General features: G+C 46.3%; 1 protein-coding gene across 4 annotated transcripts; it reads right to left on the bottom strand.

Annotated features, from left to right (window-relative positions):
* Window positions 1-18,060: 18,060 nt before the first annotated feature.
* isl1a (ISL LIM homeobox 1a) lies at window positions 18,061-22,998 on the bottom strand. 4 transcript variants are annotated; one of them, XM_078087445.1, is made up of 6 exons: window positions 22,754-22,998; window positions 22,233-22,422; window positions 21,208-21,470; window positions 20,064-20,347; window positions 19,567-19,734; window positions 18,061-18,846 (listed from the first exon to the last, which is right to left on the bottom strand). In XM_078087445.1, exons 1-6 carry the CDS (start codon window positions 22,779-22,781, stop codon window positions 18,730-18,732), a joined length of 1,050 nt encoding a protein of 349 aa, XP_077943571.1. In that variant the 5' UTR covers window positions 22,782-22,998; the 3' UTR covers window positions 18,061-18,729. The 4 variants fall into 4 exon arrangements, with proteins under 4 accessions (XP_077943571.1, XP_040052562.1, XP_040052561.1 ...); XM_040196628.2 differs by having other exon boundaries at window positions 20,064-20,350; window positions 22,754-22,991; XM_040196627.2 differs by having other exon boundaries at window positions 22,233-22,461; window positions 22,754-22,976.
* Between the last annotated feature and the right edge of the window lie 238 nt (window positions 22,999-23,236).

Raw genomic sequence — 23,236 nt, 5'->3', positions numbered from 1 at the left:
ATGGACTCATTCCCTCAGTAAACATCGTAAACATCAGTCTCAATCTCTAGTTTCAAGAAATTCAAGAATTGTCACTCAAATCTTGGTCCATTCAGACTAAAATTGGCCATGAAGCAGGAGTTTCCAGGTGGGTTTACAGCTAAAGACAAGTACCAGGGACGGGGCCACGTATCATATGGACAAGCTCGGTATCCAGCGACAGTCAAGAAAATGAGTAAAGGGAAAATTGCGTTGTTTTTTTTTCAACTTGAGGCAGTTTAGTTTGCTGTAGAAAAGGCGCCGCGCACACAGACGAGAAGATGAGGTGCTCAGCAAGACGCTCCTTCTCATTACAAAGAGCCACTACAGGGAAAAGGTCTTGATATGTTCATGTCTACATTGTATGCATTTAGTTCATTGGAAGCTTACTAGAAAGATAAATAAATATTATTCCTAAATATATATTTCCATATTATAAATAGTATTGTTATAAGTATAACACAATTAGAATGGTGTTCTATAGATATACTCGTGGATTTAGCCAGCTAATGGTCCATAATTATTAATCCTTTAATATAATAATTTACAACTATTCCTGTTAGAATTTACATATTTTAAGATTGTACCTTACATTAACTTTAACTCCAGAAATGATAAAAGAGATAACTAAAAAAATAATTTGTTACACATAAATCAAAAGTGTCATATCATAATATAGATGCGTACAGATGTAGATCTGACTCATTCTATAATGAGAACATGCGTAGTGGTGAATATGCATCACGCAGGAATATTCACGCTGCACAGCTGCAGTTTTGTGAACATTTCCTTGTGGCTTCTGTGCGAATCTCTGATGTCTCCTGGTTGGAATTATTCAAAGAGGCCACGCGTGTGCCGTTAACGCCAACCCGGGTGGTTAATCTTCTACAGCAATGGCAATCGCTGCACAAACTGTATTCACATCATACTCATTGAGTTGCATGCTTTGGATTAGCTTATCTACATACGTATCGCACAAAACACCTACTTGAACATTCCACACAGATATTTTTTTCGAGTAGAGGGGAATAATTGCAATCCGGCTATTTTCCGTGACTTCTCTGGATTTGCTTGTCATTCTTTTAACCTGCGATAGTTGGGGCTCCATATGCATGCAGATATCCACATCTGAAAAGTCAAATTGCCGGCAATAGTCAAATTAAACACGGACTAGAAACGGGCCATCGGTTATTAACCCTGGAACGTACAACGCGGCGACAATAAAACTAATTTCCATGATAAAAAAAGGGTCATTTGGATTTGCGGGTGAAGCCTGTCTGCATAAATATGGGAAATAAACGTACGTGGGAAGAGCGTCGAAGCAAGAAAAAAAGTAGAACGTTGGACAAGTTCCCCCAGAGACAGAAGCGGTGCTCATTGGGCGGATGGCTCGGCGCCGACAGGCAGTGAATGCAGCCGGCTCTGCGCTATCCGTCACATCCTATTGTGTTCTAACGGCACGTTGTTCAAAACTCCAATAAGCCAGAGTTCCTACAGGGAGAAGGTTTTGTGGGGAAAGTATTAAATATCCCAGGATTTTATTGCCCTCCTTTCATTCAGATCCTGACGTGCCATTTAACCTGCAGTATTCAGGGCCTCCATTGTGTGTCCCCAAAAAGAAAAGCACAATGTGTTAACCATTGTGTGATGGTGGCTTCACTATGCAGAGCTCATCGCGCCCTTCAGAGGCCTCCGAGATAATCCTCTGGATTCCCTCTCGCCTCCTGTGCCTTGGATTCAGCTTCTGTCCGTAGGTCCCAGAACACAGAACCCTCACCCAGGAGACCGCCGCTCGTCTCTCGACTAATTTCAGGTTACGTAAATGATCCTACCCGACCATGTCGAAGAGGGCCGCGGGGACGAAGAACCAGCTCATCAGGAAATGGGTGAAAAATGTATTAATAAAACTCAATCAAAAGAATACCAAAGATACAAGAGGTATAACAGCTTATTGAGAATAATAAAGTCCCTATTAACTATCAGCTGCTATGTGACATGATCATAACCAAACCACAAATAAAAACATGCATTCATGCCTGTGGAGGCGCAGGAGTGTGTGTGTGTGTCTGTGAGATATCGGGTTAGCTAGAAGCTAAGCTAATGACCACATGGCAGGCCTTTGCTCACTTTCCTGCAGAGTTAAAACTCTCTCTGGGTGAATCTATATGTGTGGTGGTAAAGCAAAAGGAAGACTCGGGGACAGCAGGGGACAGCAGGGGACAGTGAGACACGACAGCAATTAACATCCTCACACACACTGGGAAGTGAATCCTGGGCTCTGACACCAGTTCCAAATGCCGGCGAAGAGAATATTACAGCCCAAAATACAATATAATAGATTTCATGCAGCGTGCAACAGGCGGTGGGGCCGGTAAACGTAGACGACCGCTGGTAATCAGTACAATAAAGCCTAAAACCCAACAGACACGTAAGCCTCACTGTGCGTTTCCTCGAGTCACGTCCAACTCAGCATCCGCTCCGTCCGGGAGAACCGGGCTGACTTACGGAGGATTAAGTTACTTCAGACATGTCCTGGTCTCTTGGTAACCAATGAGCACCGCAGAAACGACAGAATGTCCTTCACAGCTACCTGCGTATGTTAAATAGGGTAGCAGACAGGTGGTCGTTACTATTAAGGAGCAGGGACTTAGAATGAAGCTGAAACAAGTGGTTCAACAACCACTCTAATTGGACTTATGATATGATTTTAATGCATACCCCTGCTCTACCAAGTTAGTAGGAGCACTGGTATTTTGCATAAATTAAGAAAAATTATTTTCACACTGTGGCACAAACATATTTTATTTCATTGTTTAATTCAAATTGTCTCCTTAAAATAACATTATTTTGACAAAATGATCAGTGTTGTGACCATTAAATGTGTGTGAGTAAAAAAAAGTCTTGTATACTGATACACAACTGGTGATTTTAGGGGGGGGAAGGGTTCCTTTAACATAATGAGGAGCAGGTTCTTCATAACCTCACAGAGATATAATGTCCTGTCCTTTCTTCTCACACACTGACGCACAACAATGTTTCTCCTCTCGTTTCACATGGAGATAACTAGCGTGACCTCCCCGGCTCGGCCATGGCACCAGTGCCCCATAGTCCCTTTTTTAAAGTTCTTATCAAAAACCAGACAGCGCTGAGAGACGCAACTATTGTGTCCTCCGAGCCAATGAGGACCTCGGCGTCCTGCAGAGGAGGTGTGTGCGTGTTGAGGAGGAAACCGATGCAGGCCCACGCAAAGGCCTGCAGGCTGTTCGCTTGCACGGGGGCCTCGGCACAATTATTGCAGCGTTCTCCGTCTGCACGTGGGGGAGAGCTGTCATCTCATGCGTGCACGTCACAGCGCCGCTGAATGGGGAGAAGGCCGTCTATGATTGCTGTGAAAGCTGAGCTCAGCCGTCCTCTTGAAAAGACAAACGCAGGGGGGGAAATAGAGGACAAAGAACTACAAAATCACTTGTGTTTTGCTGGGGCGTTTATGTGAGTGAGTGTGTGTGTGTGGGGGGGGGGTTGACGAGAACAAACCCCGGCAGATATCCTTAAAATAGAAAGCTAACAGCTCGTGTCACTCGGCTGCTGACAAGCAGAGGATAAGAGCCCTCGCCGTAATCTGTGTGTGTCCTATCTGAATCTCCAAACAGGCTCCTGAACATGGGACGGGGACGCCTTCCCGTGGCCCGGCATTTCTGGAAGAAGGGGGTCCGAGAGGCTACTAAGTGGCTCCTATCTGGTGTGGAGGGCCGGCTCTCAGTGCCCTCGGGCTCATGCTGACACGCGCACTTTCAGTGACGAAGCCCACAGAGGACGCTTGGGTTTGTTGGGGACGGACGAGGTGTGGATTGGGACGGCCTGTGATCCCAAATCCACTGCTTAGTGCGCGTGGACGGTCCCCTTTCTGCAGCGCCGTTTGGAACTCAGGTCAAACCGGTCTGTCGCGTGGCGCTTAGTCGGGTCCCAAGTGTCTGATCACACTTAAACTCACGTAAGTGAAACCCTTGCAGAAAAAGATGGTTCTAAGCAACAGTCATACCTTATGTTCCTCTGACATTACTTCTGCTTTATGAATTACATACAATCAAACTATCAATTTCAGACTCAAGGTCCAGATAGTACAAAACATTGACAATAACAATTGGAAAAGACAATTCGTAGGTGAGGAGCAGGAAATGTCACTTAACGGTTTCCTAAACTATTGTCAGGCCCACGTTTTATGAGAGGACACAATCAGGGATCAGGGGAGACAATTCGACTGGTGACACATGAGGGGCAAGTGACCTGAAAAGGGGTTGATCTTTCAAAATAAGACAGACAAGACACGGAGACGAGAAAACCCCAACGACGATGCTTTGGGTACAAGTTAACACTGATCAACCTGCTCATACTTCAAAATCATTTACAGCAAGTAAGTGCACCTATTTACGTCCTTTGGACAAATATAGGATCACACCACCACACACGTATATAACAGTGTAACCTGTGATTGGAAAACCATGGACATTAATGTACTAATATTACAACTTGGCCTCTACTTTAAGGCTTTCCTCCAGATGTTGGCACCTGGCTCCTGGCATGTGCTCCCGTTCAAACAGAACCAGCGTCAACGCTGATACCGGGGTGATCGAGTTTGGACCTCTGTCCACCGCGTCCATTCGGAGAGGCCACCAGCTGGGGAAGCTGGAGCTGGATTCCTTCCAGGGGAAGAAAAGGGAAAACACACAAACTGTGGGAACAGACGATTCAACCGGGACTCGTCACACATTGATGACGAGCCACTGAAAGATTCCAGTTTAGGTTCAAACACATGCAGAATGACTCTGATTCATTACTGGTCCACACAGGCTGGTAACACCAGTTGGCCCATCAGTTAACGATCTACAGACATGAACCAACTGGTGCTGCTGCAATCGAGTGTGTCATCATTGTATGACAGGTGATTGTGTGATATTTTTGAAGTGTAAAACGCTGACTGTGACGTGTGAGTAGCTCCACACACCTCGACATAAAAACGTTAACAAGCGTATTATGTGAACAATGCACTGGATAATATGTGAAATACTATCATCCATATACAAGTACACCATTACATAACCACTAAATAGAATCGCTGACAAAATGAAAAGGCTGACATCATTGACCCAGCAGCCGTAAACAACCGGGTCATCACGTTCACATTCACTGTCACCATCAATGATGTACAAGTGCGTAAACAGGCCGATATGAATGAACCGAACGGGCACGAGTGAAGCTCTGTGAACAATAATCCTCGAGCTCGGGTAACGACATTGTTAACATTGTTATTGGATTTTTTTTAAAGTAATCTACTTGAAACGGATGATTCCAAACCACCTGCACATCCTCATTTAAAAGCACTCAGGCGGTCATTATCAGCAACATCTGACAACTTAGCCAACAGCCCCCCCCCATCAGAGGGAAATCAAGATGCATGCTGGGTCGCACTGTAGACATTCACTTCAGTTGTGTCTAATGCGAGCAGGTATTTGAGGACGTGCAGGAGTGAAGCTGAGACGAGGGCTGCTTCACTCCACTGGGAACCGAGACGTGCACAAACGCCCGTTTTCTTTTGGAATTAAAAGGTGTTTGTGATGCATGTATGCACAAGCATTGATCCAACGGTGTCACAGTTTTAGTTTTGGTTTATTATATATGTTTGCAAATTCTCCTGCTTCTTGTGTCCCGTGTTCACTTCTCTTCCTACCTTAGTGTAATTTCCCACCTGTTATTTACTATGATGATCTGCTGCGTCCTGATGGAATTCTGTCTAATTGGCCCTCTGTGCCCCTGTGAATTTAAATGGGAATTTAAATTCACATGGGAATTTAAGAGGGAATTTGTTCCCTCATGTGCATCCTGTATTTACCCCTCATGCTTTCTTCTGATGTACCTTTTTTTGTCATTTTTTTCTGGATTTTCTACTTTTTGGTCTGAAGTTTTTTGTTTTTTGAAATGTTTTGCTCATTAAAATATCTGTCAATCACCTCTCTGTTCCTCCATATATATAATATATATATATTGCTATATGCAGCTATATGAACTGAATCATTCTCACCTCTGAGGAGGGCGCTTATGGGCAAATTAAAGAAGCAGCTCTGAGATCGGCTTTACCCGGCTGTGCTAAAGAGTTTCCCATCATGCCTCGGGCCATTTACCATCCGGTGGCCTTGCTCTCAGCCTGCTTGTCTTCAGCTCGCAGACTGCAACTCACCTGACTGCAGCCCCCCAGCCCACTTTTTCCCATTCGGCTAGCCAGCAGCACCTTCTGAGCCATCCCAGCTCCTGACCCGTTCCTGGGGTCCCAGTTGGCTGTTCAACGGGTCCCGTTGGCGAAGCCATGTGTGTCGTTTTGCCCCCACCCCCGCTGAAGGACTGTAATTTTTGTAGTGCTGGAGAAGGAAGACAATGACTCTGGATGATAACACCAAATGTCAGATGTAATAAAGTCTCAGTGTGACTCTGCACTATGTGGGCTGCTGTTTTTAGACCCGTCTCCAGGCAACAGACTATTATTTTGGTCCGCGAACAGACACTTCAATTTGAGGTTGCAGCCAAATAGCTTTGAGTTGCTGCATAAAATAACCCTGCAAACATGTTCTCATTGATTGACGCGCGTGGCTGGTGTGTTGCGAGCTTGGATATCACAGTTTTGGTGGACCAATGGCGCACAACTGGCCGGGGTGGCTCAACATCCGCGAGTCCCAGGAGCATTCACCCACACAGCGTTATTTGATTTGTTCTTGCAGCCACAGCCTAAGTGCTGCACGCAGGCATATGGCCAGGCCTGCGCCGGGCCTAATTACACGCATTATCTCATTCACTTTTGTAAGGGACTGTTGTGCCATCTTCCATTTATTTAATTAGGCTTTTCACGTTAGAAAGAGCCGGTTTGAGCTGAAATGTCCTCGTATGGGTGGAGAGATTATAGGCTTTGCAGTTCACAAAAATATATATTTTGCTCCCTTCTTTATTTTTTTATTCTGATGCGGAGTAATTTGTCGAGCAATTAGCCATGCTAATTCAATTTTTGTAGCGCTAATCAAACGGTTATGCTAAAACATTCTTTACATTGCCAGTCTGCTGTCTGTTCCCATTTAACTTGATGGCTTAAAAGAGCCTCCTACTCCTGGCTCCCACTCCACTTGATCACCTCATTTGCATTTTATATTGGTAAATCAAATTAAGCACCCGTAGCTTTTAACATGATTGACTGCAGCCAGGGCTGCTCAGATGGGACTTTTTGCGCACAGAAAATTAGACCAATTTTAATGTGCAGGGCAGAGAGCTTGGCTCCCCTCACATTCTGCAAATGGCATTCACTCAGCTAATTAAAATGATTTTTTTCCCCTTTTTTGTCCGTGTGTGCCCGAGGTCTTTCATAGATTTGCCCACCTGCTGTTTTACTGTACATCTCATTTCCCTGCCCCCCCCCCCGCCCCCCCGCACACAAACAAACGGGTGGTTTCCTCTCAAGCTGGTTCCACTACTCCCTGGACGCAATGCACGATTACCGGCGTTCTATAATGTAACCGTCGACATAACCAATACCCGATCAATGGGCCTCAGTTTTCCCCGTTTTGCAGGCGATAATGCATTTTTCTAAATGGCATCGACCCACGGCTACGACTGGAATCGTTGCTGTGGAAGAAACTCGGTATCACTTTATTATGGTGGTGCAGAAGCTTCTAGATTTAAAGAGCAGAATCACTCAGTAATCATCCGTTGAGCCAAAAGACACCTGGTTTGTCTGTTATTTTAATCACTGAACATCAAATATGTTCTATTTTCACCTTATTTCAAAAAACAATATTCCTATTAAGCTGTTTACGGGTTGAATAATACTGCCTGGCCAAAAATAAGTTTGGATTTGCTGTAACTAAGCAAATAGGTGCGAGCCTCTCTGGGATAATTACTGCCTGGGCAGCAACACTATGTGCTCAAAGAATGAGGTCAGCTGACTACCCGAATATACTCAATGAGCAGGTTATTCCATCGATGGGTTTGTTCTCCCCGGGTGGCACCTTCCAAGATGACAATTCATCGGGCTGAAATAGTGAAAGAGGTTCAGGGAGCTTGAGACATCATTGTCACACATGGAGTCCAGAGCTCAACCCCACTGGGAATCTTTGGGTGCGTCTATGTGCTGGATGGAGGCTTTTTGCCACCATCATCAATACAAGATCTTGGTGAGAAATGAACGCTGGATGGAAATAAATCTTGTGACGTTGTAGAAGCTTATTGAAACAATGGCACAGCGAATGCGCGCCGTAATCAGAGCTGCAGGCCGTCCAACAAAATATTAGAGAGTGTGACCTTTTTCTTTGGTGGCGACTTTTATTATTACGCTATTTAACTGTCTCTCCCTCCTGCAGACCCCCTCTAACGTCTCTCTTGGTCAGCGGACAGCATGTCAATGTGCATGGTGCCTTTTTGGAAAGTTGAGGTTCAAGCATCAAAACCCCTGATTTGGGTTCAAGCATGATGGCGCTAACTTGAACGACTAAGGACTTGTGACATAGAGACACCCGTCGCTAAGGACCAAAGTCAAAGACCCGCCTATTGTGCTGCCGCTCACACAGATGGGTTTACGTGGGACTTGGATGGAAGGCTGTTGGGAGTAACCGGTTGTGATTAATATCCATATCCAAAGAGTCTTATTGATAAGTGTTACATTTAAAATAAGGCCCATGTCTGAACATTTAAACATCTGCATGAAGGCATTTTATTTCAAATTCAGAACAGTTTTATATTTGGAGTAATAGTTGAATGATTTACATAATATTGGGCGTATTGGTTGGTTTCAGGATGTTGAGACATTTGTAAATCTTTATTTATCTATTTTTACCAAACTCTTTGGTCTGACAGCGATTCTGAAGAATTGTTTTTTCTGCTGGCAGCAAATGAGGAAGAGATTTAAACATACATCACATGACTGAACAGTGAACACAATACGTAAAGATGGCAAATATCTCTGATTTTTTATGATTGTACATTGAAATCCTTTATATCTATTTTAGGAAAAGAGTTGCATGTGTGTGTGTGTGTGGTCCGAATACTTTGAAAAAGCAATCCAAGTTATGCAAGCTGGTTCTGGGGAGGGGAGCTGGGGGCAGCAGGGAGGAGAGAAAATGCTGTTATTTGAGTAGTATTCCCACTGGGAATAATGGGTGAAGCCGAGTGTCGGCAGCAGGCGCTTCCCCGGGAACGCAACAGTCAGCTTAATTGCGGCTTTTAGGATCATTACTGCTCCCATGTGAATGTCAAAATGGACAAGGCTAGTAGGACTTTGACAAACAGGCAACCGCCACCCACCGCCACGCCGAGCAGTCACGAGGGGGCCGGCCCACAACCGGGAGAAAAATACAGGCCTCGTTTGTCCTCCTCGCTCATTCAAACCAGGGGGGGGGGGCGGCGCTGCTACAGAATAGATTTTCTCGGGAAAACAAAGCCTTTGCCATCCGAAAAAAGACCGGTCCTGGTTAAGAGAAGCTCATTTTCTTTCGTCTGATAAAAGGCAAACTCGGGACGCTGCAGTAATATAATATTTACAGAATGGTCGTCATGGCTACGGATGGCTCATTACAGACTCCGCTGGTTGAGGAGCCCAATTCATCATTCAAGAGCAGAAGCTTGCATCCGACTGAAGGGCCCCGCAAGGGAAGTGGCTCTCCAAGAGCCTTGGCCTCATCCCTACAATCATCCAATGAGGTCCTCCATTGACCGCCATTCCTCACGGCGTGCAACATAATGCAAAGCACTCCTTTTCTAAAAGCTTTGTCAAAAGTCTTCACTTGTCATAATTCTGTCATTGATGCCTCACTTCAATTTTTTTTTTCTAAACGTGTCAGGAATAATGATCAGAGAGCACATTTAATCTTCTCTTTTTTGAGACGATGCTCAGAGACCTTTTATTTGTGCAGACTTTTTTATTTATGTTTCCCGATCGGGGCTTCAGTCGCTCTAATCTTATTATATTACACGACTTTAGAGCGCGTGGAAACATATTTTTTAATCACGTTTCCGGCCCTAAACCCGTCTTTTACCAAATGGAACGCGAGGCACTTAATGTAACTCAGCGCCACCTCCTCTGACATGAACCGCTCCGTCATTCAGACAAACACAACGTGGCCCTACTCATGCATTTTACGTTTTACTGCATATATGCATGTATGTGTATGTTCTTTTGGTCAACGCAGGCCTGTGGACGCCCTCCACACTGACGGTAATGACGAACACAAGCCATTTCATTTTAATTCCTTCTTCTTGAAATCAAATAGTTTGACATCATTTGTCAATCGAAACTTTTGCAGCTTTGTGTTATTTTGTCAATTGAGGAAGAAGGATGCAATGTGGATATAATGCGTGTGTGTGTGTGTGTGTGGGTGTGTGTGTGTGTGTGTGTGTGTGTGCGTTTGCATGTCTGAATTCCTGCAGCGTGGTGACAGTTCTTTTAATGGTCTAATGCTATTTTGTATTTCTTCAAATCACCAACAAATCCAAGTAAAGTATTAATGTGTGTCGCAGGAAACATGAACACAAACGCTGCACTAATAACCAAATGTTGTGAGAAATAACTGTACACACACACGCATGTGTACGTGTGAGGTCTCTAGTAGCGTTAATATGTAAATACAAAACAAGGATGGTGAACGCGCTGCTGCTTCTTCCCGCTACTGTCTTTGCGAGCGGCGGCTGAATTGTGGAACAAAGCGCAGCGCCGCCTGAAAAGAAGCGTCCGGAGCCGCTTCAAATGCCGCCGAGCGGAATCAATTTCCCCCCGTGTGATATGCATACAGGTAAGAGCCTTTTCAATGATTTTCCAGTCAAGCTTGTTTTGGTTTCCAGCGTTGTTGTGCCAATTTCAGCGGCGGCCCTGAGCGCACGAATCCCACCCGTCAAAACAAGGAAGGTCAAAACTCTCTGGTGTTGTGCCCGTCTGAGTGCTTTAAAGCCAAGTGCGTTATCGTTTTCACCCGGAGAGCGCTGCTATGATAGCAGCAGAGGACGAAGGTTAGCAGGCTGCGTGCCACTCGGAGTGCTTTAAAGCAGTGCCCCCCTCCGATTTGTTTTTGCGGCCCGGCTGCCAATCCGCCGCGTCTCTGCACGTTCGCACGAGGACAGCGGCGGTCCCCCCGGCCCGAGCAGCCGGGCCGAGTGACGTCACGCGCCTCGGTTTCGCTCCCTTCTTGGAAAAGCATGTGGCCAAACCAGGCAGTCGGAGGCCTTTCTGCACGTGAGAGAAGGAACACAGGAAATGGGTGGACGATAGTCATTTATTTAATAAGGTCGTAAAGAGGGAAAAGGGGATCTGTATAGGGCACACAGATATAAGACGACATATAGTTCAATACCTGAACAATTCACTCCTAAATTCACCATCTATTACACCAAGTTACTTACAATAGGAAGATAAACGTGGTTGTTCAACACTCACGTGACTACAAATCACTTCTTCCACCACTGACATGCATCTGTAAATGCGGTCTTCTTTAAGACAAATCAGTCCTTTCTCATCCTCGTGTCCGTGACATTTCCAACGTGGCCATTAGCAAAATACACCACGGTGAGGAGAAGAGTTTGAGACGGCAAATAAGAACTCTGACAGAAAGCGTGCGTCTGCTGGTGGACATTATACATTTAACACTATGATGCCTAAACACGTTGATCTGGTGCGACGCTTCTCGCTTTCCACACTTCCGTGGGGCAGAAGCATGAGCCCTGTAGCAGCTTTGGATTACATCAATCATTGTTAATTGAGCCGACGTGAAGGAGTGGGATGGAGAAATGCCCACCATTACCTTTCTGCAATTCAACAGCTGTGTCACATCTGTGAGAGCAGGCGTCACACTCACAGGGTCACATCACGTTTGGGACTAAATACACGAAATATCTTTTTGTATATATGCATCAAAATGTGACATTAGGTCGCTGGTCTGTTTCTTCATCAATTCTATGGTTGTATAATTGAAATTACAATAATATGATTTACATTCTTTTAAAACAATAATTTCCATCCATTTAAAAAGAATTAAGGCTCTTAAAATGATGTGAATCATTATGAGGTGAAGATGATGCTCGGTGATGGTATTTCAAGGAATAATTACACTGTAAAATATGACACCTGTTCAGGAAATGTTCATTTTACATTCGGAATCCATTCAATCCCAAATTAGTATTTTAGAACCTCTGTCAATCCAAAGAAGATAGAAAAGAGAAGGAAAACTTAAGAATCTGCATTTGCCTGAACTCTTGGATTAACAAACCACACACGTCCCGCGTAGAAAACACTATACACAATACACAAAATGAACCCATATTGTATATTGTCTACTAAAAGACCATAATTCCACGGTGTGGCCATGTTACTCCTCGTCCCTGTTCTCTGGGATGCAGCAGATCACGATCGTGAAAAGGAGTAGGGCCCCGTCACGTGGTCCACCGGGGCACCGGGGTCTCGGCAGACAGCACTGGATTTGTGTTGCCGTGGTTTCCTAGATGCTATCTGTGGCTCTCCGATGCACATGCATTCAGTTGGAAAGCATCTGCTGCTGGTAAATATGAGGGAATCGCTTCATTATGAAGCCGCCTGAGCACGTCGACCTCAAAGATAAAACTTGGATTATCTGAGTTGGTCTGCTGCCATGCGAATAAACATGCAGCTTCTCCACACAATTTCTCTTTTTGTGTATAAAAAACATGTATGTAATAAAATAAAATTCATGATCTGTACAACCGTGTTGTCGTGCAGTCGTAGTCCGGGTCAGCAGATGTAACACCAAGTAAACAAAGGGGCCACGAGCACAAAACAGCTGCTTGCATCAAAATCCTCACTCCTCTATTTCATCTTCCAATAATATAATAAATATAATATATGTATAAATAATAAAATAAATAAAATCTAATAATATATATATATAATATATATATTTATATATATATATATATAATAAAATATTAATACATATATATATATATATAAATATAAATGGCCAAACAGGCCAGAGAGACAGCTATGTGTCCATTAGAAGTATTACCTGATGCACTCTAGTTCCTTGTGTTATTTTACTAGTGGCGTCGACATAGAATTGATGGCGCTTGAGTCGGTCATCAACACTAATGAATCCGGACTTCATTGCCCGTAGTTTCCTGAAGTCTTGGTTTGGACACAGGACGTGTCTGTCCCAACTCCACGGATGACAAACAGAACCAGTGGATGTGGACAAGTGTGTCTCTGTCACGGGAGCCACAAGCGAGAAGTAAAACAAACATCAGCAGACTGTCCTGCGTCCACTCGGGACTTCGCTAGATTTGCAGATATCCATATCTGTCCATATCTGTAAATGCCAAAACGTATTACAAGAGGTGGAGCAGAGGTCACAATGGGAATTTGACCTCTTTGCTAACGAAATAAGAAAAGCGATGTGGCACAAACACATCCAGTCCCAGCCAATGACTCGGGGGAATCAACCATCTTCTAATGGTTTTCAAAAATAGCATTAACATCACCAAGTGGGCACTAAATACCAAAGTGCAGGCCTCAGGCAGCAGCTATTGTCCCTTTGGGGACGTCCAGGCTGGACTGCAGGATGAAGAACATGTAGACAAATATGAACCAGTGGCTCAACAAGACAAGTGAGCAAAAACATCTCAGGCCAAAGAAGAAAATCTGATCAGAGTCCTTTAATATCACACGTTTTATTAGGCCCTGGTATTTTAGAACAAATATCTAACACAGCATTTTATAAAAGGTGCTCTGATTAAGCTGTCAATCTCCGTGCATCGTTTGCTCTGTCGTGATCGCACTATGACGGTGTCACTGCTGCTGCTTCTGCAGTTCAAGAGCTAAAAGCCCCAAAGAAACAATGCCCACTCTCTGTATTTGCATCTCAACTCAACGTGTGTCGCGCCCACTTGCCGTGGCCGTGCACCAAGAAAGGAACATTTAAACAGATTGGTGTGAACATTGGATGTGCGATTGGCATGGGGAGGTAAGTGTGAGGCGCACCGCCACCACCCCGCCGGGCGTTTGGGAGTTCAGGTGCCAGATATCCAGGAGACTTGGTCCCAATTGAAGGTGGTTTCCTCCAGCGGCTCAACCTGCCCTCGGTACAGTGCAGCTTTTGTTCCTCCAGCGGCTCCAACTGCCAGACAGACCTGTCGGGTCCGTTATCGGGACTCTTTGTCCTGGTAACAGAGGAGAGTTTCCCCTGGAGGAAACAGAGTCGATCTCACTCTGCAAAGCCTCCACAAACTCACCGCCTTCACTATTTGTTTGTTTGTGTTTTTAAATGGATTCATTGATTTATGTCCTTCAGAGTTCGATGTAATCGAGAGACCTTTTTTCTCAATTAGCTGATCAAATTGTAATCGTGCTTTCAGAGGACGATGCCACTGTTCTCCAGAAGGAACCTCATTACAAGATGTTTCACATGGAGTTGCAAGCGCATGTCCCCCCCAATATTGACAAAATACCAATCGGTCCCCCCAATACACAGCAGAAAATATGTCAAATACGTGTTTCCTTCCTCTTATGAGCCATTTGTTAAGCGGAATGCACCGGGACTCTCTGAGCGCCCAGCGGGGCCGTAGTGCCCCCCCCCCCCCCCCCCCGTCGAGCGTAGCGTCCAGCGGACCCCCGATGTCTAAACCATGGTCTCACCCTTTTTTTTATTCTCTCTGCAGTGCAATTTGAGCCCACTTTCATTTCACTTCATTTTAACTACTATTTAAAGTGGTAAATCTCTATATAAACTCTTGCTAATTTATTTATTAAAATAAACAAAGTTCTTTATCTTGTCGTGTGATTATTTAACTATTGTGTGATTTTCCATCTGCACATTTACGTAGCTGCACCACTGTGGATAAACCAGCATCTGTTCCTGCACCCGGGCAACCAGGCATGCGGCCTAAACCCGGTTCTTCCTGTGACGCTGGAAGGAGCAGCCATGCATGTAACGCGTGGAACCAGTGCAGCTCCTTTGTTGTCTGAGGACACGTGGATGTAAACTGCTCACAGCCGCAGAGCTACTTCTGCAGATGTTGGCCTTTTTTTTTTGGCGAACCAATCAAAAGCCGACGTTGGGAGCGGAGACGTCGGAGACACTGGCGCTGAAACGGAGCATTTCAGACAGACGGTAGGAACAGGCGGAGAAAATAAAGTCTCACTTGGGTATCAACACATTTAAACTTGTTCTAACAGAAACCCCCGAAATGCAAGTATGTACCTGACAATTAACACAATTGGTCCTCAAGTCAAATTTCTCTCCATCAAGTAATGAAATGAATGGCTGCCTCGGAGGGAGGACTTATTACCCTGTCAGTCACAAGAGAATCTCAACACGGTGCACAGAACACGACCAGAACATACTGTTGGCAACTTAACTAGAGATGTATTTGTGTTCTAACAAAAATCTCATGTGAACCGTATGGACGTCTTAAGGCAGTAAGGAACAGCATCCGGTGTGGATGACGGCCGCTGCTCAGAGGAAAACTCATTCTGCTCTTGGGGATTATTGTTACAGGTGGACAGAATGTCTCCTTGCATGGAGACGCTTTTACCGGCCGCAGGTTGCAGAGTGAAAAGCGTCCACGGGGACACTGTGCTGTTGACCGGCCGAGAGCACAAGACAGAAAGTGTAAAATACAGTGATTCTTGACACCCAAATTACAGTGTGCACGCACACACACACACACACACACACACACACCGGCGTCTCCCAGGATGGTGAGACATGGAAAAATCAATGTGTGGTATTTTCCTCCAAAGTAGGAAAATGCCCGAGGCAGACGAGCCTCTCTGTCCTCTCCCGCCGTCAGCGGTCTGCACGCTTCGTGGCGCTGCAGGCTTCAGAATCGCGCTTCGCACACTTTCATTCATCACATTCATTGACGAATTCATCCGATCAATCTGAACGGTTGCATATCCGCTCCAGTTGGTGCATCTGGTCTTTTAAATTGGCAGGAAACACATTGTTTGAAATTGCACTCAAAAGCTCTCCGAGCTGTATTAGCGACTTCATGGCTAACTCATAGTGTTTCTATCAAATACATAAACGACAGATAATCTGCCCAGTAACAAGGTGGGTTCTGAAGAAATAACAAAAGGCCGTTTGGTTTCATGCGCATGTTTGTTACTTGCCAATGTAGTCAACTAAAATAATTTAATTTTGGTGGATACATGAATTAAATTCATAATAAAGTGACGTAATATCATCAAAGACCCAGAAGACGAGGAGATGGTTGGTTCCAACGAACACGTGCTTTACACGCAAATACTGACATAATGTTAACTGAACTAAACTGTGTGTAGTTAACAACAACCACAATGTCTTTTGTAAACCTAACAAGTGGTTTTGTTGTCTAGACGTAACCTTCTTGTAGTGTCAAAGAAAGAAACCGACAAACCAACAGACTGTTTTGCAAACTGCCAGCAGACGGTTTTGGGCTCCGGCAGCGCACGAGTCAGTGCAAAGATAAAGCCGAGTGGTCATTTGTTTAGGGTGTCATTATATCTGTAAGTACACGAGACAGATGATCTGGATGATTTCACAGAAATTACCCATAAGTCTAAAAGCTCCAAAATCTCCATCAAACTGTCCACCAGTGATCAAATACGTCTCATTCCAGATGTTTTCAGAAACACATCTGAGTCCTGAAGTCCATCAACTAATGAAAGATATTCCCCGTGTTGTTAACTCCTAAATAGTCGCAGTGCAAAGCACAACGCGGCTGCGGGTGCTGGTGCACGCTGGGCCGCCACTTAAGGAGGCGGCGTCCTGCTATGAGCGGAGGACGTTTACTGTACTTCATTGTGTTCTGCAAGAACCTGCCTTATAATGTTTTCTCAATGTGTGCTAGTTTATGAAGAGAAATCAAGTCCACGTAAGTTGTGTTTCACTGACAAAACACTGGCACGAGTAAAAAGAGTCCTTTTCTGCTTTGATTTGACAGTGAAAGGCCCACAATGCAAAGCTGCCTGGCCGACAGGTGGGCCGGGGGGGGGGGGCCGGGGGGGGACATTGGAAGTGTCAATTAGACAAATAGGCAGGCGATTGCAGCGGCGATGTGTTATATTCAAAGAGGACGCGCCGCTGTTTCAAGCTTCAAACGTGTTTTTGTGGTTTCGGCAGCACTAACCGCCGGCGTTGGACCGCGTAGGACGCAATTCACCAGCTCGTCCTCTGACGTCCCCCCCGTTGACCTCGCCGACCTTCTACTTCTCTCAAAGATCTTTCACAGGCTTTAATACCTGATGGAAAGATGTTTAAAATAATAATAAGAATAATAATAATAATAATAAGTCATGGTATGTTGTCTGACCTGTTGTAGCTCAAAAACAACAGGTCAAAAAAACTAAATCAATTTGACTTATAAATAATAATAAATAATAAATAAATAAATAAAAGAAGAACGGCTGTGAGTTCAGTTCCAGGTCCGATCAGCCCGACGCGCACGGGGAAGCTGATGCACATTGAAGGAAGCTGCATTACGATCGCACAGTGAATGTGACACGCTGACCATCAACTCGTGTCCCGCTCGGTTTTGTTTTAGGCCGTTCCTCAAAAAAAACTGCGTGAGCATTTTTTTTTTAAACAACATTTTCCATTAAATTTGAACCATCTAAATATGACTTAAAATACCCTCTACTATTTTTCTTTCCAACCATCTCTGTTCTGACTAAGCTTTGATACTATATACATGTAAATACATATTTGTATATTTGTATATAGTACCAACATTTTGATAATGAGACTTGCTGAAGCTGTTTTAAGACGGGCGCGTTTGGCGGAGCAGTCGAACAAGCAGGTAAAGTGAGACAGCATCTGCCCCAACACGACACCCAATTAACCGCAGCACATCCATCAAGCCACTCCATTGATCTGAATCTCGCGTGTGAATATTCACACGGATGGAGAGAAACAAAGAGAGAGAAGGACGAACAGAAATACGTCACTTATTTTGCAAATTATTTCTAAACACAAAATAACGTCAATAGAAAAACCCACAGAGCAAACGCAAATCTCTTTTTTCTCCTTTTTACTTCAGTTAAGAAAGTTACACAAAAGGTGGCAAATTTTTTTGACAATAAATTAATAAATAGTTTTTGTTGCACGGGAACAAACGAAACATTTTTCTTCCAGAGCTAACGTTTTTTTCTTTTTTCTTTTTTTTTTCATAACTTATGATTAATTATACACATCTTTGGGAAAGAAAAAAACAAACAAACAAACAATATTTCTCGGACGGAAACTTATTCACACGAATGTCCCACGGAGCTTGTGGCAAAATAGAGGTATACCTTGTTTCAAATGCTTTTAGTAGTCGGGTCATGAACCTAATGCGGTAATCGAATGAAGGAAAGAGAAGCGGCGCTGTTCCGCCTCCGGACGCTCTGTCGGTGATGAAGTGCACGTGTCCAACGAAGAGGAAAAATATCACACAGGACTTGGATTAATCTCCCGGCCAGAGGTCCGTTTATTGGTGGAGTCGAGTTCTTTCTCGTTTTTGGCAACTGTAACCAGGCATGTGCGCGCGCAGCAACCGGCCGCGCGGACGCGTCCGCTTAGTCCGTCTCCTTCCGCGCGCGGACCTCCTCGGGATGCGGCCGCGCGCGGTAAAATCCCATGATTGTCTTCACAGTGTCCGAACGCGACCGGGGGGCGGGGCGGCGGGGCGGCGGGGGGCGGGGCTCTAGGCCTCGATGGGGCTGGACACCATGCTGTTCGGCGTGTCTGGAAGCTGGGACGACATGGAGGCGACCTCGCTGCCCGTCGAGTTGGAACCCGGTCCTCCTTCCGAGAAGCTGACCTGCGGGGAGACGGAAACCAGCATGTCACCAAACACGCGCCGCGACCGAGACTTCTTCTTCTTCTTCGTTGCACTTTGATTACGGCGGGACGCCGGGAGGCCGGCGGCCTTTGGCCATCTGCGCCACTCGGGTGTCCGCGTGCGGATTGCGGAACGAATAACGGGAAACATTTATATGCAGATGCGACACGGCGAATGGCACCGAAACAACTTCCCGCTGCCGGCCGCAATTTATCCTTTGCAGCTTATTTAGTTACTCATCCGCCTTTAAATGCGCCGGCTCCAGATGTTGACTCCACCCGCGGACGTTCGCGCGCTGAGGTCTCACAGCGGTGACGGTCAGTGAACGAGGACAACCGCTGGTCATGTTCTAATAAGACGTCCGCCGCGTGTCTCTCCATCAACAGCATCCGCTGAGGGGACCCGTGTGTGTGTGTGTGTGTGGTGGGGGGGCAAACTCAATCATGTCAAATAACTCTCATAGAGATGATTATCATTAGAAGGAAATTTAAGAAACCGTATTTTAATAAATCCGCGTCTGAACGTCCACGCAGACCGTGAAGGACAAAGATCCGCGGACTTGGAGGAAGTCGCGTGTCCCATCGTGCAAATTCATTTAAACAACCCATAACGCATGAGATTCTCCCCACTGCACGGAAAAAACCCCACATTTAAAGTAGTGCATCTGGATAAATGAGTGGGTGACAGAGGGGGACGAACCAGTTGCTGGAAGGCCGGCTGGTCGATGTCGCTCTGCAGGGCGAAGTCGCTGAGCACCTTCCAGGGCGGCTGGTAGCTCTGCACCTCCACCGGGTTGGCCTGCAGGCCGCCGTCGTGCCGCTCCGGACTGGCCGCCACCATCGGGGTGCCCGTCATTCCCTGGATGTTCTGCAACAACAACGAAAAGGACCGGGGGGGGGGGTCAGCGGCGGGTGTGTGTGGGGATAAGAATCGGGGGGGGGCGGCTCTTCTGAAATGAACCCACCGGTCAATAAGTGTGACGATCAATAAACAGCAAGCAAACAAATAAACAAGAGAGACGGAATCATATGTGTGTGCGCGCGCGTGCGTGTCTTCTCCACATGACGCGGCAGTCTGAAGCAAATGTGTCGTTTCTTATTTTGGAGGGTTTTTGTGATTATTTCATTACGGGTCATTTCGGTGAAAGGCGCTGGTGTCGTGCGCCTCCACCCTCCCCGACCCCACCCGACGCTCACCGTCTTGTCGTTGGGCTGCTGCTGCTGCAGCTGCTTCATCAGGATGCTGCGCTTCTTGTCCTTGCACCGCTTGTTCTGGAACCACACGCGTATGACGCGCGGGCTGAGGCCCGTCATCTCCACCAGCTGCTCCTTCATGAGCGCGTCGGGCCGCGGGTTGGCGTTGTAGCAGGTCCGCAGCGTGTGCAGCTGCTTCTCGTTGAGCACCGTGCGCACGCGCGTGGTCTTCTCCGGCTGCTTGTGGACGTGGGGCCGGAGCGCGGGCTGCCGGGCCGAGATGGGTTCTGCTGTGGGGAAAGAACGGGACACACACCCGAGGGAGGGACGCGTCAATTCACCTGTCTGTCTGTCTGTCTGTCTGTCTCGGGTTATTAAAAACAAAAAGATGTCAAAAGAGACACAAACTGTGTGGATGAGTTGAGGACATTTTCACAGTTCGGAGTTTCATGGTGTTTTCACTATATTACGTTTGAATCCTCCTGCTGGACGAGTCTGCTTTAGTGAACACGCAGCAAACATTACGTCACAAACGTGTCATTTTCTCTGTAAAATATAGTAAACTACGCGCGAGAAGCGCTCAGCGTGACAGCGCGATCATCTGATCGGGGGTCAGATTACACACCGCGCGCGATGCTGTTGCGCGGAGGAAACCCGCTTCCTGACCCGCACCCAGCGGCCCCGTGCCTGCAGCCCTGATAGCCGCGCGTGGGGGGGGGGGGGGGGGGGCATTTTTAGTTTTGTTTTTTTCTGACAGCGGAGCCTCGCTGTATCTAATCTCCCGAGCGGATAGGGGTGTATTTATAAAGGAAAGACGTAAAGGCCTCTAGAAGGAACCAGAACTGTGCGCAACCCCATCGACCCAACGCAGGGAAAAGATACCATGTTAAATGATGGCGCCGTTCAGGAGGATTCCACGTGGCTGCATGACGTGTGTAATAACACATAGATCATATAGATGCACCAAGAGGCCAAGAATCAACTCGGATAATCCATTTGTTACAGAGCTCCTGGCCAAAAATCCAATGGCGAAAAGAGCCAATCTGAGTTAAAAGCAGATGTTTTTCCAGGTGTTAAAAAAAAATAAAATAAAGGCAATCCTCGCGGCCCGTCCTCCCGCTCCCCACCCCCCGCCCGGGACGTTTACCTGCCATCTGCAGCGGGCGGGACGGGTGCAGCGGGCTGAGCGGGTCGCCGCCGCTGCCCAGGCTGGCGCGCTCCACCACGTCGTGATCGGCCCGGCAGAAGAGCCCGTCCTCCCGCAGCGCGAACTCGTCCCCCGGGATGAGCTGGCGGCTGCAGGCCACGCAGCGGAAACACTCGATGTGGTAGACCTTGGAGCGCGCCCGCATCACGAAGTCGTTCTTGCTGAAGCCGATGTTGCACTTTGCGCATTTGATGCCGTACAGCCTGCACGCGCGCGCGCACACACACACACACGACACACGGGAGCTAATTCACTGGCACGAATGTAATTATAAAAAATAATTATACATCCATTTAAATCATTTTAAAAAGTATGACCAAAATAATTTAATGACATTTGTTATTATTATAATAATAACAAACGAAGTATTATAATAATAACCCAAATAAAAAACGTTTAAAATATATGATTTATTTCTTGTTAGGCGCTATATTTAATTCATTATAATAATACTAATTATAATTATTAAAATGCTACAATTCTATTCAATTTGATTTATTTTCGTGTATTTACAACGTGAATAATTCCAGTGCAGCTTTAAAAATAATGCTGTCATTTTATAGCACCGAACGATAATGATAATAATTGTATTGTGCCGCATTAGTTAATTCCAGGCCAAGTAATAATCACAACAAAAAAGCTTCATGATGTTTAGTTTGGATTTTTCCGCATCATCCGTCTAATTGCAGTCACGGATTAATACATCCGTTAGGATGCGCGACGTGTCTCCGTTTTGTTTCTGTAAATTATGTCATCAGAACACGATGGAGGATCGACGGTAAAAAAAAAAAAACTGATTAAAATAATAACATCCAAAAAATAAAATTCCAACCCGCTGAATCGGAGCTTAATCAGTCCAAATATGTTCAATATTTTATCATGTAAAAAAAAAAGAAATATATGTAAAATAGTAGTACAGATGCAGCTCTCGCTGGGGAGTTGTCGTCCCGTCCCGGCTGTCCTACCTGATGTAGTCCCGTTTACAGTACGTCTTCCCGTCCCGGACGAAGCACGTGCAGGACTCGTCCAGGTACTGGCTGCACTCGGCGCATTTGAGGCAGGCGGCGTGCCACTCCAGGTCCGGGGAGACCCGCAGGATGTACTGGTCGTGGATCTGGTTCCCGCAGCCCACGCACAGAGATATCAGCCGCTTTTCTGGAAGACCACGCACGTGCAGGACACACATCACACACACTGCACAACTTAAAGACTTGTCCGATGATGAGCACCGATGGCCTTGCAATGATACTTGTTTTCATAGTTTTAGTGGTATTGTTATTACCACGTGTCTTTAATTGTATATATAAAGGATTTAAAACAATTTATAGTCTCAGTATAAAGTCTTAAACTTCTGTGTAGTGTTACGACACCAAAATGCGCCGAACAGGCCGGTTCCGTCCACCCTAAACGACACCACGCAAGTCGACCCCGTCCAGGGTGCGGCGGATCTCAAGTCCGGGAGCACCGAACAAGTGGGGGGGCTTACTTTTCGGCGGATCCCCCATGTCTCCCATGTCCACAAAGTACGGCGATGCTGGGTCCACTGTCGCAGCGGGCTGCGGCGGCGCCTGGAAGCCTGCAAGTTGTCCTCTTGCTGCCGGGGGGCTCGCCGGGGCCAGGGGGGGGGAGGGGAGGGGGGGCGATGCGCGGCCGCTGTCCTGCTCGGAGAGGAGAGAGCGTGCGTGCGTATATGTGTGTTTCTTTGGCCGGTGTGTGTGGAGCTGGAGCCCGACGAGCAGGCGGGCGGGGGCTCGACGTAGGACGGCGGCGCGTCATCGGCACGAGCAGCCGATTGGCTGCTGCGGACCCTGACCAGCGCTACCCCCCCCCACACCCCCCGAACACACACACACGCACGTAGAAAGACACGTGCGGACACACCAAAAGGCACGCGCGGACACACGCGCACGCGCCGGCACACTTTCTGCAACATACAATTTGCTCTACGTCTCTTCACGTATTTATTGGA

The sequence above is a fragment of the Gasterosteus aculeatus genome, chromosome 13 (genome assembly GCF_964276395.1).
Source record: "Gasterosteus aculeatus chromosome 13, fGasAcu3.hap1.1, whole genome shotgun sequence".
In the NCBI taxonomy this organism is placed as follows: Eukaryota; Metazoa; Chordata; class Actinopteri; order Perciformes; family Gasterosteidae; genus Gasterosteus; species Gasterosteus aculeatus.
Note: the sequence above shows the minus strand (reverse complement) of the source record. Positions and strands in the feature narration are given on the sequence as shown.